Source organism: Ictalurus furcatus, chromosome 9, assembly GCF_023375685.1.
Source record: "Ictalurus furcatus strain D&B chromosome 9, Billie_1.0, whole genome shotgun sequence".
Taxonomy (NCBI): Eukaryota; Metazoa; Chordata; class Actinopteri; order Siluriformes; family Ictaluridae; genus Ictalurus; species Ictalurus furcatus.
This window is the reverse complement of record NC_071263.1, coordinates 19,781,622-19,799,630: the sequence shown is the minus strand read 5'-3', so window position 1 is coordinate 19,799,630 and position 18,009 is coordinate 19,781,622. Positions and strand designations below refer to the sequence as shown.

Below are 18,009 nucleotides of genomic sequence, written 5' to 3'. Positions count from 1 at the left end.
ATATTTTCATTAGCTGTGTCTAATGAAACTGTACAGCAACTGAGTAGAAAGCCCCACCACTGAGACTCACTACCTACTGCAAAATTACACTGCCACTCCAATAACAAAAGCAGCATTAAATCCTCACAACAATACCAGCTCTTAATACTCAGTTTCCTCTGCACAAGGAAATTTCCACTGTACCAATACCCAGTAATGTCTGGCTTGAGCAGTCAAATGTAATTTACAATGAATTTTTTAATTATTTGTTGTGTAGTCATAATGCTTATTTAGATAATATAAAGGCTATTTTTTATTGGCTAATGCTGTGTTGGTTTTATATGGAAAACATCTGTCTGCCAGTACAAACAGCTGTTCCATCACTCCGTTTCCCCTGTTGAACAGAGAATCTCTCCAGAATTGCTTAATGTGCATACATATGATCCATGTAATAGATATATACTAAAATGCAATAGATATATACATATACAGTCATGTGGAAACATAAGTACACCCCATGGAAATAGTTTTTTGACATATTTGGACAAGCAAACATTGGATCCTCTTTGATACAGTGTCTATTAATGAAGCTTATACACTATCAAATGACATAAAAGTGACATTTTTTAGTTATTTTCACAATTCAAATGAACAAAAAACAGATCAGTCACTTGGAAAAAGTATGTAAGTATACCCCTACATTTATCACACCTTCAAATCCATAAAATTAGAATCAGGTGTTCAAGATTGGGTGCCAGTGATCAGAACCTGCTTAGGGAATGCAGATGGAACCTGTCTTATTTATACCTCTCATATTTAGTGGCTGGTGTTCCCTTTGCTATTGAGGTGTGTGGTGTCATCATGCCAAGATCTAAGGATCTCTAAGACCTTCAGAAAAAAGGTTGTGGATGCCTATGAGTCTGGCAAGTGATTTAAAAAGATCTCCAAATTATTTGAAATACATCATTCCACTGTAAGGAAAATCATCTACAAGTGGAGCAGATTTCAAACAACAACGTCTCCAAGAACCCCAACATTTCAACACAGGATCTGCTAGTAAGCCTTGCAACTATTGGTGTTAAAATGCATGCTTCTACAATCAGAAAGAGATTGCACAAATTTAACCTGCATGGGAGGCGTGCCAGGAAAAAGCCTTTGCAAGACGACAGTTTGCCAATGAGCATATAGGCAAACACCAGGCCTTTTAGAATAATGTGCTCCGGACAGACAAAACAAAGATAGAGTTGTTTGGCCACAGTAACAGCAGACATATTTGGTGCAAACCAAAGACATGGTGGTGGAAATTTTATGGTTTGGGGTTGCTCTGCTGCCTCAGGGACTGGACAGCTTGCATTCATTGATTCAACTATGAATTCTGCATCATATCAAAGAATGCTTGAGGATAATGTGAGGCCATCTGTCCAAAAGTTGAAGTTGAACCGTAAATGGACCTTTCAACAGGATAATGATCCTAAGCACACTAGCAAATCCACTAAGGAATGGCTCAAAAAGAAGAAATGGAGGGTTATGGAATGGCCTAGTCACACCCCGAATTTGAATCTCATTGAAATGTTGTGTGTGGGGGGGTATTTGAAATGGGCAGTACATGCAAAAAAAACCCTCAAACATCTTGCAATTGAAAGAATATTGCATGGAAGAATTGTCAAAAATTCCAGCTGTTCTGGTGGACAATTATGCAAAACGCGTACAAGAAGTTATTTCTGCTAAAGGGGGCAATACTAGCTTCAGTGGCCAAGGGTATACTTACTTTTTCCACAGAAGAACATCACATCTATTGATATTTCTGTTGAATAAATGAATTAAAAAGCTAATTCTCCTTGTGGTTTTGTTCAAGTATATCAACTTCATTAATAGGCACTGTTTCAAAGATGATAAAATGTTTGCTTGTCCAAATATGTCAAAAAAGCCAACAATTTCCATGGGGTGTACTTATGTTTTCACATGACTACATATGTCACCTTAAACTGTACTTTTTGTTATGATTGTAGTTTACCTTTAAAAATTTAAGGTGCATAAATGGATCTTAAGGACCACTCTTGAAACTATAATTAGCTTTTGGAGTAATATTTTAAAGCTACACTACACACACCTTTCCAGGAAAAAGATACACACTAAAGGTATAAAAGACGTACCCTTGAGGGTATTTGAGGGACAAACAAAGGTACAGTTTACTACCCTTTTTCAATGAGAGTGTAGATAAGTGACAAAGTGTATTAGCAAGCTGTTGGGCCACCACAAGCCACCAGAACAACTTAAATGCACCTTGGAATATAGTCTACAAATCTGTGAGAATGTATTGGAGGGATAAACTTCTTCCAAAATTTATTCTCTCAGTTGGTATTTTGATGATGGTGGTGGAGAGAACTGTCTAACACGTTGGTCCAAAATCTCCCAAAGGTGTTTAGCTGGGTTGAGATCTGCTGACTGTGAGCCCTTGTGCCCTGCAGATGGGGGAGTGTCATCCTAGAAAAGACCACTCCCATCAGGACAGAAATGTTTCATTGTAGGATAAAGGTGATCAGAATAACTTGGTATTGATTTGCACTGACCTTTCCCAGTATAAGGACAAGTGAAACCATACCGTGCCAGCAAAATGCCCTCCAGAGCATAACAGTGCCATCAGACCCCCTCACTGTAGATGGGTCAAGCATTTGGGTCTGTACATTTCTCTTTGTCTGCTCCACACTCATCCACTTGTCAAGAATCCAGTGAAGCCTGACTCACCTGACCATATCACATTTTTAAACATCTCACAAGACCAGTGCCTGTGGTTTTTGAATCACTGCACTCTCAAATGTGCATTCCTCTTTATAATGCATATAGAGTTTATGCACTGCGACACCATTATAATATCTCTCTTTGTGTAGCTCAGTCTTTGAATGTGTGCTTTGGACCTCCAAGCCTATTTACTAATGGTTTCCCAAACACATAAATGTAGATGTCACCTTAGTCACTGTTCCTACTTACACACAGCCAGTTGGCCAGTGTTTGTGTCTGAAGTCATTACGCCAGTAATGAACCCTCCTTCATTTGCATGTGTTTTTAATTATTTTTTTGTCATTTTTGCCCTCATAATCCAAAATAAAGGTCAACTGTGCCTGGTCAGCATTTTATGCATATCACAGGGCATAGTAGGATGTTAATAGCTAATTATAAAATTACAGTACACCTATCCAGAAGCATCTGCACTCTGCATTTGCTTTTCCTTTAATTTATCACCCATGTCTGTGTGTTTGGGCAATCAATATTTCTTGATGTGCTTTAACTGTTTTAATACACACACTGAAAAATGCATGAGTCTGTTGGGGGTACAATAGATACTGTATGTTCAGTGATGCAAATGGACAACCTGTTGATATCATTCACATGTTTATGTGGTTTTGATTTCCCAGACAGAGTGTGAGTGCTCCTGACCAGGTGCTCTTGCAGAGCATTATGGAAATGCAACTGTGATGCCTCTGGCCATAACCCTTTCACCTGGACGAGTCCTGGAGGGAATCCAGACTCACCAGGATTAAACGGGTTGTCCCGTGTTCAGCCAACTGCTGCATGGCAGTGCTCTCTCTTGCATGACAGCCCATGGCCGAGTGCAAGTCTCAGGTACCATGCTGAATCACAGAGGTGTCTCTTAGGAGCAGAGGTGCAAGCAAGGGTGAGAGTGTGTGACACGGTTAACCTCCACAGATGGAAAGCGGCTGCTTCTAAAGTTTCACCCCCCTTGGCTCGCACTCCACACACTTGGGACCTGCGTGTGAATGCAGCACAGTGAGTGGGAGACTGAAACAAGAGGCTTTGACCTCCAGCTGCACTGACATCGGTTGTCAGCACCCAACTCACCCCCCACCTCCAAATAAACCCCATCCAATCGGCAGTAAGGGGCGGTGCGAGGGTGCAGGATGAAACGGTTTTGCGCTGAAGACCGCACAGAGCGATGCCTCTTTCTCAACAACAGGGGCTTTTGAGTGCCCAATCTACCGTAGGAAAGCACTCTTTTATCTGAAGCGGCTGCTTTCAAACAAATCAAGTGACTTATTAAGCTGAATCAAGTCAGATACGCCCGTGCTATCACGGAAGACTGGAAAGATAAAAACAGTAGGATGGCAAAAAAAGTAGGAAAATAATTGAGCTGCACAAAGGAACAATTTTGAAATTTAATTACCATAAACTATTTTTATGCAGACAGGTGGGCCGGGTTCATTCAGAAATACTTGGTGATGTCTTCTTCTTTTCTTTTTTTTGAAGGATCTTCTGTGCTCAGTTTATAGATCTTTCTGTATGTAAACTCCTGAACTTTGAAGCCAAAGTCCTTGTAATAGGCCATCTTGTCTAACAGCTAATGTACTAGTATGAAATTTTTATGACTTTGTTTTAAGTTTGTGAAAGCATAAGCATCACATGTTTTATTAGAAAAGAATACTTTGCTTGAAAGAACGGGTAAAATACACTTAAAACTATAGTAATTCATATTATTTTAATCATTCTGATTTTTCTTTTCAATATCCAACTTTATAAAGCTCTCTAGTTTCACATTCCATTAAATGGTTAAGCAAGCAAACACCAGAAGAAGACTGAAAGAGAGAACGAACATAATGGCGGGTAGAAAGAGATAGAGCTGTCCTTTCAATCTGAACTTAAAAGCATTATGTGGTAACATTGTATATCACTACATGATTTAGCTTACATAAATGTTTAGATTACAGCACTTCCTGTCTTCTCCAGACATTTTACGAATGCATGCCTTTTTGTGAAGACAAGGTGGGATAATGAACTGCCCAGCAATTACCATAACTTGATGTTATCTTACTGCAGCAGACCAGTTGAAATGTGTGTAATTGTTCTGTCAGTTGGCTTTAAAGGGTTCCCCTTTGCCCTCAGCCACTCACAAAATTAAATTCTTTTCCTTCTCTCTGGTCTGCTGATGAGTCTGTGTGTATGATAGGGAAAGGTTCAAAGGGAAAGCGAAGCTACAACCTCAGGCCAGCTAGAGCTTTACTGAGGTGAGCAGTCTTTGTTTGGCCTGAGGAAGAACACTGTTACAACTCCCAGGTAAATTAACACTAAAAATACCAGCCATAATAGTAGCTATATAATTATGTGGCTGTTTTACTCACACTACGAATGTATTTAAGCCTGAAAAAAGGCCTGTGAAGGCATCTGAACAAAAAGGACGTTAGCTTTTTCAGTAACCTAAAAGAAATTTGGTTGTAATTTTTTCATAATTTTAAGACTACACCAGGCAGTGCTTCAATTGGCCAAATTTTAATGCTACGTTTCCTAGGCCTACTTTTTTTTTTTTTTATCCTACTTTTTTTTTGAGTTTTTTTAAAACTCAAGATACACCTTTTTCTTTTCTTTTTTTGCACAGAAGAAACATGCAGTTTAAGGTAAATAGATTATGCTAATTAGACCAGCCCTGTCGAATAGGCCTAAGTGTCGACGTTTTACTCAAAAACTAGAGGTTTTTACCTTCAACTTATTTGTTAAAACAGTCCACTTATAACCTATAGAAATGTATTCAACTAAAATCTGTGAGGAAAATTTCGGGTTTAAATAATAATAATAATAATAATTCCACATAAGTCAACTTTCATGACTGATGAAACGTGACAGGTTACCTTTAATGTTGGTCCACTGATGATTAATTCATGATTATAAATAGCCTAAGACACATACATTTAAACTTTTTTCTTCTTCTTTTTCAGTTCGGTCTGCTAAATACCTTGCTGGGTCTGCATCCAGTTGATAAACCCTAACCTACAGGTTATTAAATGTACTTGAAAAGACACGCAGGCCATCTCACTGATAAGGTTTACCGACGTTATTTCCTTAAGCATGCTGAGCTCCGCCTCCATTTTACACTCGCGCCAGTTCAAAGCGCCGCCATCGGCATTATCACTGAATATAGCCTGTAGTCCTTATAGCCGTCCAACTGTAAATAAGCGATGCAGAAAGTCTATTGTCTGTTTGGGGCCACAGGTTGGCGACAGGCGTCTCTTTTCATTCGGCAGGAGCTATCGGAGACAAAAGCAGGAGACAGTCGGTCTAACCTTTGATTCCTCACAGAGAGAGGTGACAGCGTCTCAGCACACGTCTGCAACCATCACACCGTATAGCCGCCATGTCGGCAAATTTGTAAAGGAGTCACACTTAATCAGCTACTCTAATTGCATCTTCATAGAGGAAAGCAAACTAAGTGCGATTTTAAAACGAAAGCTGATGCAAAAGCCGGCATGTCTAGAGCTCTTCCGCTATTCTTTTTTTTTATATTCATGTCACGATGTCTTGTACTGTTTTACAATTTATTTTAAATAATAATAATAATAATAATAATAATAATAATAATAATAAACACATTATGGGGACATCTAAAAAAAATCTCGTCTAAAAGTTGACGAAAAAATGTGAATAAAAAAAAATCAAAGTACATTTATGATTTCTTCAACTGATTTATCACACAAATCAGTTAGTTGATCATTTCACACAGTGCTCTTTTCCATACAAAAATTATGCATTTGTTGCATTTGGTCATTTGCTCAAAAATTGGCTGGGAAGTTAAGCATTTCTCACCCTTTTTTGTGTAAATATATATATAGTATGAAAGTAATAAATATTATCAGTATATATATATATATATATATATATATATATATATATATATATATATATATATATATATATGAACTTTTAAACTTTTAAAGCTATTTCTCAATAAAAACCCTTATACAATCTAATATACACCATGAAAAGTTGTACAGCTTCTTCTTAATGTTTAAAATAATGTCTCACTTTTATTTTTAATGTGTAGATATAAATATATATATTTTGTCAAAATATATGATCATATGGTCAAGGAAACAAAAAGGAGACAGACAAACATCTCAACATAAACGTTATAAATAAGCATCCAAGTGAAAATATTTAGGTATACAATGGGGCCATTAGGTCGTGCCTTCATTGCGCTAGCATTTATTAATGCTAAACCCAGCTAGCGGCAGCCACAGCCCTCCACCACCATTTCCTGGTAGTTTTTCAAGACTACTCTGTCAGTCTCATCCAGGTAGAGCATTGAGATGGCACTCAGCTCGGTGGGCACACAGCAGGCCTTGGGAATATTGCTGTTCAACGAGTTGACCAGTGTTTGTACAATAGCATGGTTCGTAGAATTCAGATGGTCTGCTAGAGGGAAAGGGCAGTCCCCGTGGCAGTAATAGGCCTGATAGCCCGGTGGTGCCACTATCCAGTCATTCCAGCCTACGTCACTGAAGTCCACATACAGCGCATGTCGCCGGCAGTTGCGGTTGCGCTTACGGCCTCGCTGCTTGGGGCTGCGTTTGGTCCTGCGTGTCAGTGGGTGGCCTTTGCCATCATGGCCGAAAGTGACCAACAAAGGACGCAGCTGGTCCCAGTTTTCTTCTGAAGTGTGGTGCAGTGAGCGGCTGATCCGCACGTGCTTGCCTTGGTGCCGCGGTGTTTGGTTCAGATGCAGAACCTCTACAGCAAGTCCATAGTTTGGCAACCGCTCGTGGGTCCAACGCAACACAGCCGGGCTCACGTCAAAGCTTTCCCAGCTGGTGGTGTTGTGGCTAACAAGGCGTGTGTCCAGGAGGCGTGTGATCAGCTGCCTGGGCCGCGGTGGCTTCAGCACCTCATACACATTGATCCTATGGAGGTCCGCATTTCCCACATGCTGGGACTCCAAACCAGGCTCCTCAATCTGCTTCCGGTACAGCCGCAGTTCTGCCGTGGAAAGCAGCTCATCCTCAGGGATGCCGCTGAGGTTAAAGAAGAAGCGCAGAGGAGTCTCGATGCTGTACGGTCTGTCTGATGGCACTTGCTCCATGTGCTCTGAGGTGAGACAAGACGCATAGGCTAAGTACGTATGTATGTAAGAGTAATTAAGTTTAGCACTTCATATCAAGTAAGAGTAGCTCTTCAAATCAAGACTTCCCCTGTCTATAAACTGTAGGCTCTAGCGGAATTCTCCTTCTTTTCCCCAGCACTGATTATATACCCAAAACCTTATCAACAATGTCCCTAAAACTTGTGTTTCTCCACCTGTACAAGACTATGGAATTGCAAAACAATTAGATGCTACAAATTAATTTGAAGGTTATTTTAAATCATAAACCATATATGTTTTAAACCATATATGTGCAGGGGCAAAAGATGTGAAAGACACCTTAAGTGATACATACGCATTCACTTTCAAAGGGTTTATTTAACTATCATTTAACTACATACTTCTTTATCACAAGAATCTGCAACAACCAGCCGTTTTCCCCCAGATATTCTGAGGCAAGCCTGATTACTGTGCTGTGGCTGCATAACAAACAAAGGGGCTCAATCTGCAAAATTCTGGCAAGATCACCACTGTAGGAAAATGAATGCTGTGCTTGCCATGTTCTTGTTCAATTTGGCCATGTTATTTCACACCCAGGACCTGAACTCGGCCAGGTGGTTCTTGTTATTCTCTGTGTGTTTTTGATTAGATTTTAAGTTTGTTAACTGGCAACGTTTATAATTTTCATCAAGAATAATCATTAACCTTTAACTCAGCTGGCGTTGGGTGGCATAGAAACTGGTTAAATACTGTTGTAACTGCATTCTTTGCATAATAACTGAACTGCTCTTTCAAAGACCCTTAAGACCCATAACCCTCTAACTCGTAAGTGTATATTTTCAGAGTAACTACTTTGCATTGATTCACACCTTGTACATAATTCTACTTGTGATAGGATGTATGAGCTCTTTCACTGATAACAAAGGGAATTATTTAAGCAAACTCCTAGACAAGATTCTAAGCATTCTGCTTTTCTCTTGTGCTGTCTGTGTGCCAATTTAAGACTGACCTTAAAGACTGCCTTCCCAATGGCAGACGTCTTTGCTAGTCTTTTTATTTATTCTCCTTTGCATCATCCCTGCACATATGGCCCCTTAATATGATCTTATTCAAGAATAAATATTGCCAACAAAATCAATAAAACACAAAATAATGAGTATTCCTGGTGCCATGCTGGTGCCCCTTTATCACCTTGGCACTGTGCATTTGTTTTTTCAAGGCTCCTGGGCACTCTGTCTGCCTTAAGTGCCCACACTGTTGGCAGCAGGACTTTATTTAGAAGTCTGCAGAGTAGCATTAAAGATAATTGCATGTTGAGGACAATCCCTCAAAAAGATCCACATAATTGAAGACAGAGGTACACTGCTGTAGAGCGTTTTTTTTTATTACAAGTGTTTGCTCTGAAAAGTGTTTGAATATCACTCGCAATAATACAAATATACTTTTTATTTCTTGAGTGGCAAATATAATAACCTAAATGGGTCTTACCTTCATGATGGAATGCTCTCACAGTGTTGGCTCGGCTAGTGGACTTCTCAGGATATTCAAAGCTGACATCATGAGCTTCAGCCTCTTCCACTTCTCCTGACTGCAGCCTATAGAGGTCGAGCAGATACTGGGGCACCACTGCCAAGCGGCTGGGCCGTGGCCGCCTCTGCAGGCCGAACATGTGCAGCAGCGTGGCCTCAAAGTCCCGCAGCAGTTCATGACTTTGACCTGGGTTATTGCCCAGTGCCTTTTTCTTCCCTTCCTCGGGTATTAGACTAGCATGGCTGCTCTCTCCCAGTACAACTTGGCATAATAAAATGACCATCAGCATTCGATTACCAGGAATCATGTTGTCTCTGGTGGACAATTGAGGATGAGACAGACCAAAGTGGGAAGGGACAGCAGGAGCAGAAAATGGAAAGGGTAAAACAGAAAGAAGGAGGAGAGAGAGAAGACACAATGTTTTAAGATATGTTTATATATAAACAACACCACCCCCGAAAAATTTTATGTCCCTGCATTATAATTCCAAGTGAAAACATTTTAACAGTTAATAATCGCTCAGTCTTGCTTGTTTAAAGGTCAGTGATCACATACACTATGTTCTTTTTTTATCTACAATACCATTAAAGAGCAGACAAACTCTTTCTGAATGGAATTTGAGGAGCCATACATTCCCATTCCCTCTCACCCAGCAGGATGATTAGACAAAAAAGACAGGAGCAGCCTCAGGGTCAGAGCAAACTCTAACTCGATAAGAAGCAGGATCCCTACAAGCATGACCTGACTAAGGCCAAACAAAGGACTGCGTTACACACATTTCAAACATTTAGAGAAAAAGTCAAAAAGGCACATTTATTATTGTTTTGTTGGAATGACCACGGTTTTTAAATTTCTCTAAAATATAGCTATTTAAATCCTAAGAAAGCAGCTGTGTCAGATGGCAAAATTGGTTAGGTGTGGTCCACTTACCGACAGAAAATAAAGCATGGGGAAACAGTCCATGTTTGTTGGGAGCCGATGCGGGACGGGTTCCTTAAGCAAATGCTAAGTGGTGCTGGGAGGCTGCTTGAGACTGGAGAGAGTCTTGTCCTGAAAGATAAAGTTCAAACCAGAAAACGTTATTGATTTTTAATGTCCTACCAAGCTAAAAAAAAAAAAAACCTCTTAGTTCATCTAACAAAAATACACCAAAAAATTATGAAATAAACAGTTCCTTTACCTATGAACAATTAATCCCCCTGATTACTCATCACAGCTCATAAAAAGTCCTATCAGAGGGCACATGATAGCATAGTCCATTGAGCCTTACAAAGGGGAGCTTTTGTGAACAAACTGCTTCTCATAACTATTCACAAAAGCAATTTGGTAATCCCCAGCCTCCACCCAGAGTTCACCTAAACTGGCCTACGAAGTGAACTTGCTGTCAGTACATATCATGCACTCAAACCCATTACATCTCCTGTATGTTAAAGGAGGCACACAATTCCCACCAAACCCATAAAAATCATAAATAAAGCATTTAAGTAAATATATCCCCAAAGTTGGACCCAATTCTGAATACAGTTACACAAGTTGGACATAAGTACAAATAAAGGTGAAGAAAGGAAGGGCCTAAAAGATGGTACACAGTTGACAATGTGACCAGTGTGCAGTTGGATTGCAGTTGATGTATAGTCACACCAATTTACAGGGCATAAACAAATGTATGGTTAATCACTCGTCAAAGTACGGTGAGGAAATGTGCTAATAAAATTAAGAGTGTTTATCCTAAATGACCCAAATCAAAGGGTCAGAGCATCAACAAATGCATTTTGTCATCTTTTGGATTCAGTTCTACTGGATCAAGCCCAAACATTACAACAGAAATGATTCATAACAACGAGAACGCAGCGTGTGTGTGTGTGTGTGTGTGTGTGTGTGTGTGTGTGTGTGTGTGTGTGTGTATGTGTGTCATGAGTACACAATTGTTAGCATGTTTTATTGCTCCATTTGCTTGTTCTTCATGCAATCAGGGAATGAGTCTGGATCCAGATCATGGTGGTGACCCTTATCTGACCCTGTATGCTCAGTCGTTATAGTGTGCAGCTTGGATGGGGTTTACATATGTGTTTGATCATAGGGCTTTACTTTCCAGAGATAAGTTCAATCAAACTGATGTCCCATGTGTGAGGTGGGGTGACAGACTTCAGTATGCTACACTTTGTAGTATACTAATATACTACAGTTTACTAGGTGCCAGGGCCCATAATAGCTTAAATACATAAAAAAAATTACAAACTAAAATAATTTCAAAATGCAACTTCTTGTGTAGCATTTGATCAGTGCAAAAACTATGAAGAGTTAAACATCATAAAATGCTCATTCTCACTAGCACCACATATCTTTAAAGCACACACGTACACACACACACACACACACACACACACACACACACCTGGAGTAAGTTCAGACCACAAATTCTTGCTTGAAAACCAAATGTGCACTGTCCAAAATATTTACAGGATTTTATGCGAATGTGCTTGAGGATAAAGAAGAGCTATGCAAGCTCTTTTGCAATGAGAGCAGCTTATGGTGCAATTTGGCTCCGACAGCTTGCTTCCTCTGGTTTGGCAGAGTCCTGTGGGCCTCACAGCATTTGACTTCACTTTCCCTAACCTGACTTAATGAGAGCATACTATGCACATGGTCCTTTAGATGTGTTTCCTGAGGAATTTGACAGGGAACGGGGGGGAGCAGGTTACCACAGGAACAGACAATAGTAAGGTCCCAATTTTAGCATTTTATCTCTGTCACGCTTCATTCAGATCTCTCCAGAACGCTCTTCAGAACTTGCCGCTCCAGCTCCAAGAAGGTTGTATTGTGTCGTCCCATGGTTTTGGGCTCTAGTGCACAGATGTATAATGTATAACAGGCCCTGGAGTTGTTAAGTTGTTAAGGTCAGCTGGAGATTTACATTCCAAAATCTATGAAACAGTGACAAAATGGACTACGAATAACAAGTTAACAACATTCATTCCCCGCCTCCATATGCTCATTAGAACATTTTTTGGACCACACATAACTTTTCACTCTATTTACATTCCAAACACTTCATTTTGCCAATACTCTGCAGTACTCATGATTTGCTTGAAACTAAACAGAGAACAGGACTGCAGAGTATCCAGTGTTTCTGATAATCATGCACTACAGAAATTTTATTCTATGATTTTTTTTTAAATAACGTACTTTAATCACTGAATCAAAATTAAGTTAAAAAAAAAAAAGGCATTAAGAAAATGAAACACAGAAAGTCATCAGAGGAACTCGTTGTATTCTGCGTGTAACTAAAACTGTGGGCCACTATATTTAACTCGCTCTTCCCTATTGTTCTACTACAGATTTACGTTTCCTAAAATATAAGAGGCAAAAATACACAAAAACCAAACATCTCGGTTTGGCAACGTCAGGCTCCCTGGAGTTGATTTATTACCGAGTCAGAGCTCTGATGGTGATCCGGTTTTAAAAACCTGCTTATGTTCCGTTTTTAGCCATAACGCCCCTCTCCACCCGCAAACCCACGTTTGCGTAAAAAATGAACAATCGCTATTAAAATACGTAGAGTCCAAACATTTGCGCTTTTGTAGGACTTCTGGAGATTCTTTACGCATAGAATAACAGAAGATAATCCTATGATAAGCATGAGGTGTGATGTTTTTAAAGGACTCAGTTCGGTTTACCCTCTAAACAGTTAATTATAGGTCTGCTATTAAAGTTCTCATATTCTCCTGCAAGGTTCTTCTGCGCTAAACGAGAAAACCACATGGACCGATAAAGCAGCATCTGCCGCCAGTGGGTTTGGCATTTAAACAAAAACAACAAACTATTTTTGCCAAAGCGCGTGAGACTTTAAAAGTGTTTTCCCCGACATTTTATGAATGCGCTAGTTAAATGTGATTTATCTGCGGGTTTATTGGAGAAGCGTGTACAAGGATTTGGATGCAATGCATTACTATACCAATTAAAACTCGGCAGAAAACAGAGCCGACCCACAAACTGATCGCTGCGCGTCTCTTCCGGCTTGTGTGTGTGTGAGAGAGAGAGAGAGAGAGAGAGAGAGAGAGAGAGAGCGAGCGCGAGCGCGCACAGCAGTCATGAGCGGGCAGGTGTGTGCAGGGAAAACGGGATGGTTGTCCATGCGCGCAAAAAAACATCCTGGTCCGCATCTTTTCCTAGACCGTCCATGCAGGATGAAATCCTAGATCTTGATACATTTAAAGCAACGCGCTTCTATTCAGATCCTTAAAAACAAAACTAGAACTTGAATCACCTTTAAGTTTGGGAAATGAATGAAAGGTTCACTTCTAAAAAGCATGACATGCGGAAATGTAACACGATCCGATCCTGCGCTGTGAATATGCATACATAAACATCACAGACATCCACTGCACATGTGATAGAGGAGAGCACTCACTCACCATCGGTAGATGCGCGAAGCGTGTCCTCAACACCAAGTGAACTGAGCGAAGGCGCTTTCCAGACAGTCACAGCGCGCAGCATACACTCGGGATATACAGGCAAAAAGCAAAGAGGAAAGCGTTTGGGTTATTAGTCCCGAAAAAAAAGTCCCTCTAAACAGACACAGCTGAGACCATTGGGCTCCTGGGTGAAAAGACCAATGAGACACTCGGCTCCTATCTCCACTTGTTCATCACACGTTTATCACGGGCACTCTGATCGCGCGCCTGATGTTGCCTGCAGTTTTTATGTGGCCGCCCACTTGAGTCGCTGTTCCTCCTCCCCCTCTCTCCCCCCCCCCACACACAGCCCAACACCTAAGTTCGACCGCCCACCCCACGACACCCACCCGGATCCCCGGAGAACAGAACAAAAAATCATACCGTTTTATTATTACAACTGTTACATGCCCCCATTTTTGTCTTTGAAAGAACAGACAGTGGAACTTGTCATATTTTTTGTAATATATGGGTGGCGCACCAGCTCCCTTGGCCGCCACATATAGCCTTTTAAAATGACTTCAGCGCTTACGGTGTACAGGTTCAACACACAAGCGCGCACATACACACACGCACAGACAGGCGCGCGCGCTCACGTACACACACACACACACACACACACACACGGAGAGAAAGAGAACAGCCAAAACATCTTACCGATATTATACTTTTCAAATAACAGCTGCAGTTTTATATTTTAAAAAAAAAATCACCTGGGTCCAGTCAAATGTCCACACAAGGTGAAAAATATCACATGGCTATTATTATGACCATGGGGATATTTTGCCACTATAAAGAGCTAATGCCCAATCCTCACATACATACATATATATATACATACAGACAGACAGACAGACGGACGGACGGACGGACAGAGAAAAAGTGATAGTCTATTTAGACTTCTTAGTTTTTAAAGCATTACAGGAATTTACCCAAACCTTAAAAATTCAAATCCTGTTGTAAATACAGCCTCTTTATCAAAGAATCAGGTCTGAAAACAGGACTGCTATGGCCTTAACACAAAATATAAAAATCATGAAAAACACTCCAACTGGAATGAAGGGCTATGCATTAAAAATGCTCAAGATCCCTAGTTCTTTGACCAGTGTTGCTCAATTAGCCTTACAAAATACACACAGTAAATATTTAAGTTAGACTGAACAAACTTAATGCAAATGACCAGGCCTGATCACTGAATTGCATGTATGCCATTTCATTTACACGTCCATTAATGTATACAAAACAACACGATGACACTGAGGAGGCCACTAGCAACCAGACTGTGAAGCAGTTACATTGCAAACTTAAGCCCATGTAAGTTTTACAAAATGTTTCTTTAGTGTCTAATTGCATCAGTGGATTATCCAAACAGCTTCATCACCTCACAGCTCTTATAGAAAGTCATCACTGCTGAGGAGCAATTAAACAGCATTGCAGAGCTCGCATTGTTACATGACCTTTCCAGGAAAAAAGGAGATCAGTGAACTTCCCTTATCACCAGAATCACTGCAATTCTCCTTTTGCCCTCATTCTGCCCATTAAAGGCCCTGTACGTGAATGAGTCCTCACAGACACCCACTCATTAGCATACTGCGTCCCTGTCTGCTGCATTCACTTTAGAGACAGTAGGGCAGAAGGTACCTTTAACTCATCACCACCCCCTCCGATTTCACTGTAAAGAAAAATTGCTCACATGTCACACAAACAAGGACAAAAAAATCTACTGGGGAAGGGGGGAAGGGGAAGTGGGGTGCGGGGGCAGGGGGGTCTATAATTCTATCATTACGACCCTGTCATTACATTTGTTATGTAAATGTGATGAAGTAACTGCTCACTCAGTGCTACACATAGACAGTCGTCAGCCAATAAGTAGACTGTAATGTACATTCACTCTTTATTCATGGCACATCTTCATTTATTAGAATTTGTCATGTTTATTATAGCGATATCTATAAAAAGCAATGACCGACAGTGTAACATGGTGCATTGTGATAGGGACAGGGACCCGCACATCATGGCTGGCTAGTGTGCAACTGCACAACAGCTGTGCACTCACACAGTTCCAGCAAACGGTGAACTGCACTCTTGACACTGTGTCTATACACATATGCTCTGGCCTGCTCTACTTGCTGATTCTGACTTTCCAGTCAGTGGCTGGATGTTTTAAGAAGTTTCATATGTGTAGTCACTTGTCAGTATCAGGAAACACTTGGGCTTAATCATTTATGCTGTACAGAATTAACACAGTAGATGGGTCTTAAGCATTCTCTATTAAGAGTTTTTCATCTTCAGCTATATGTCAATTACAGTGCATATCACGCAACCATGCTACTGATATCTTACAATAGTACAATCGGAGCGATAGGGACTCTCACAGTGAACAACTACATACAGGCTGACTCTGGATTATTCTGGATAGCACACGACACAGTTTGAACCTCACATGTACACATTTGTTTGTTTGATTGATTGAAGTTCCTGAGTGGTCTATTCTTCCAAAGATTACAAAGTTCATATCTCATGAATGCCATAACTGGGCATAATTGGTCTTGCTCTTTGGGTGGTAGGGACAATATTCCTCTATCTCTACTGTCAATCAGAAAGAACAACAGTAGTCAATTGCAAGCATTTGTTTAGTCACTCTCACCAAGCGTGTCACCTGCCCTACCATGCTGAATGAGCAACAGTTCAGAAAGGGGCTAATTTCACATGTTTGGAGAACGCACATGTTGGCCTTCATCGTCCCAGGTTGGTATTTATTAGCTAAATTAGCTAAAGGGTAGGAATTAACATTCTTCCAGTGATTAACTTGTGTGACATACAGTTCTTTTTGAAAACAATTTCACAATCCAGTTCAATACCAGTGATTCATAAAGAGCATATTTGTAAATCTTATGTGTGTTTTATATAAACAAAACCACCAAATGTCTGTATATCTTGCACACCTTGTATATTTAGTTTTATCCACCTGTGCCTTATGATACACAAAATAGATCTGACTGATGATCAAGCAAGAAAATATACAATTTAGAGATGTTGGTGAGAATAATATTAGTCATGCCCAGAGGTGAGGGCTTTGCTCAGGTTAAATTTTTTTTGGTCTGTTGTTATAGCAGCAGAGTGTATGTGTGCACGTGTGTGTGTGTGTGTGTGTGTGTGTGTGTGTGTGTGTGTGTGTGTATGTGTGTGCGCACACATAATTGAGGTGTGCTCTGAGGCATTGACCAGGCTTAGCCTCCTGAGATCACAGAGAGATTGCCTCCCGTGGGTGGTTCTGCTGCAGGCATTATGTGCAGGAGGGGACGGAGATTCCCTATCCCTGCTTAGATCCTCTCAACACCGAGTCAACTCCATCTCTACCATTTAACACACCTCAGCTCAAAATCAATGTAAACTACTACTACTACAGGTCACCTTAAAAGGTAACTAGTTTGTCCCATACTGCTTTTATCCTGCCATCTTTGGTATTAGGTTCTGAAGAAGGTACATGAATCATCAGCTGCCTGGTCCTCGGTTCTGTAATCCCAAAACTATTTCACATCATTACCTGGTGTTGTGTGATTGAAGAGGTTAACTGTGTGACATCTGCTATTGGGTAATTGTAGAGGTCAGAAGCACACGTCTGTGGAGGAGGCAAATGTGAGTCAGAGAGGATGGATAAATCAAGCTCAGAATCTTCTTATGTGTGAACTCTCATCAACAATCAATGACTTCAACAGCAGCTCAAAGCTGACCTCAGAAAGAAGACCTCCTGTGCAATGTCACAGCACACTTTACTTTTCTCTCTGTTCTTCTCTCCCATCGGTCAGCGCCAACTTCTCTCTGTTCTACTCTCCCTTCAGCCAGCTTGCTAGTGGAGACACGCGCCCTGCTCACTGATCAAACACAGCTTCTGCGGCGCCTCCTTTTTTGCTGGAACATTCTTTGGGCCCAGCTTCCTTTTGGCCACCTGTAATGGCATGAGCCACACTAAGAATGGTCCTAATCCTTCCAACTCAGCTCACAGCTCTTAAAGTCTGTAAGTACTTGGAGGTTTTGGTGTTTGCAAGGGAGGAGAATGGAGGATTGGGTGAACTATTTTAATCCTGGTGATGGAAATGGCATATAAACTTCTGAGTCAAAAGGTAAACTCTAAGGAAATAACAGGGAAGGACTGCCAGGATTTTTCCAGGTTAAGTTTTTTTC

General features: G+C 40.6%; 1 protein-coding gene across 1 annotated transcript; it reads right to left on the bottom strand.

The window, feature by feature from the left end:
• Positions 1-6,756: 6,756 nt before the first annotated feature.
• Positions 6,757-14,096, bottom strand: bmp4 (bone morphogenetic protein 4). The gene is made up of 4 exons (XM_053633591.1): positions 13,786-14,096; positions 10,301-10,420; positions 9,329-9,684; positions 6,757-7,845 (listed from the first exon to the last, which is right to left on the bottom strand). Exons 3-4 carry the CDS (start codon positions 9,675-9,677, stop codon positions 6,986-6,988), a joined length of 1,209 nt encoding a protein of 402 aa, XP_053489566.1. The 5' UTR covers positions 9,678-9,684; positions 10,301-10,420; positions 13,786-14,096; the 3' UTR covers positions 6,757-6,985.
• Positions 14,097-18,009: the final 3,913 nt, after the last annotated feature.

Bases quoted from the DNA above. Each gene is read 5' to 3' on its own strand.
- bmp4 (XM_053633591.1), bottom strand. From the start codon at position 9,677: ATGATTCCTGGTAATCGAATGCTGATGGTCATTTTATTATGCCAAGTT. The intron at 7,846-9,328 runs GTAAGACCCATT...GTCTCACCTCAG, and splicing joins GAGAGCATTCCATCATGAAG to AGCACATGGAGCAAGTGCCA.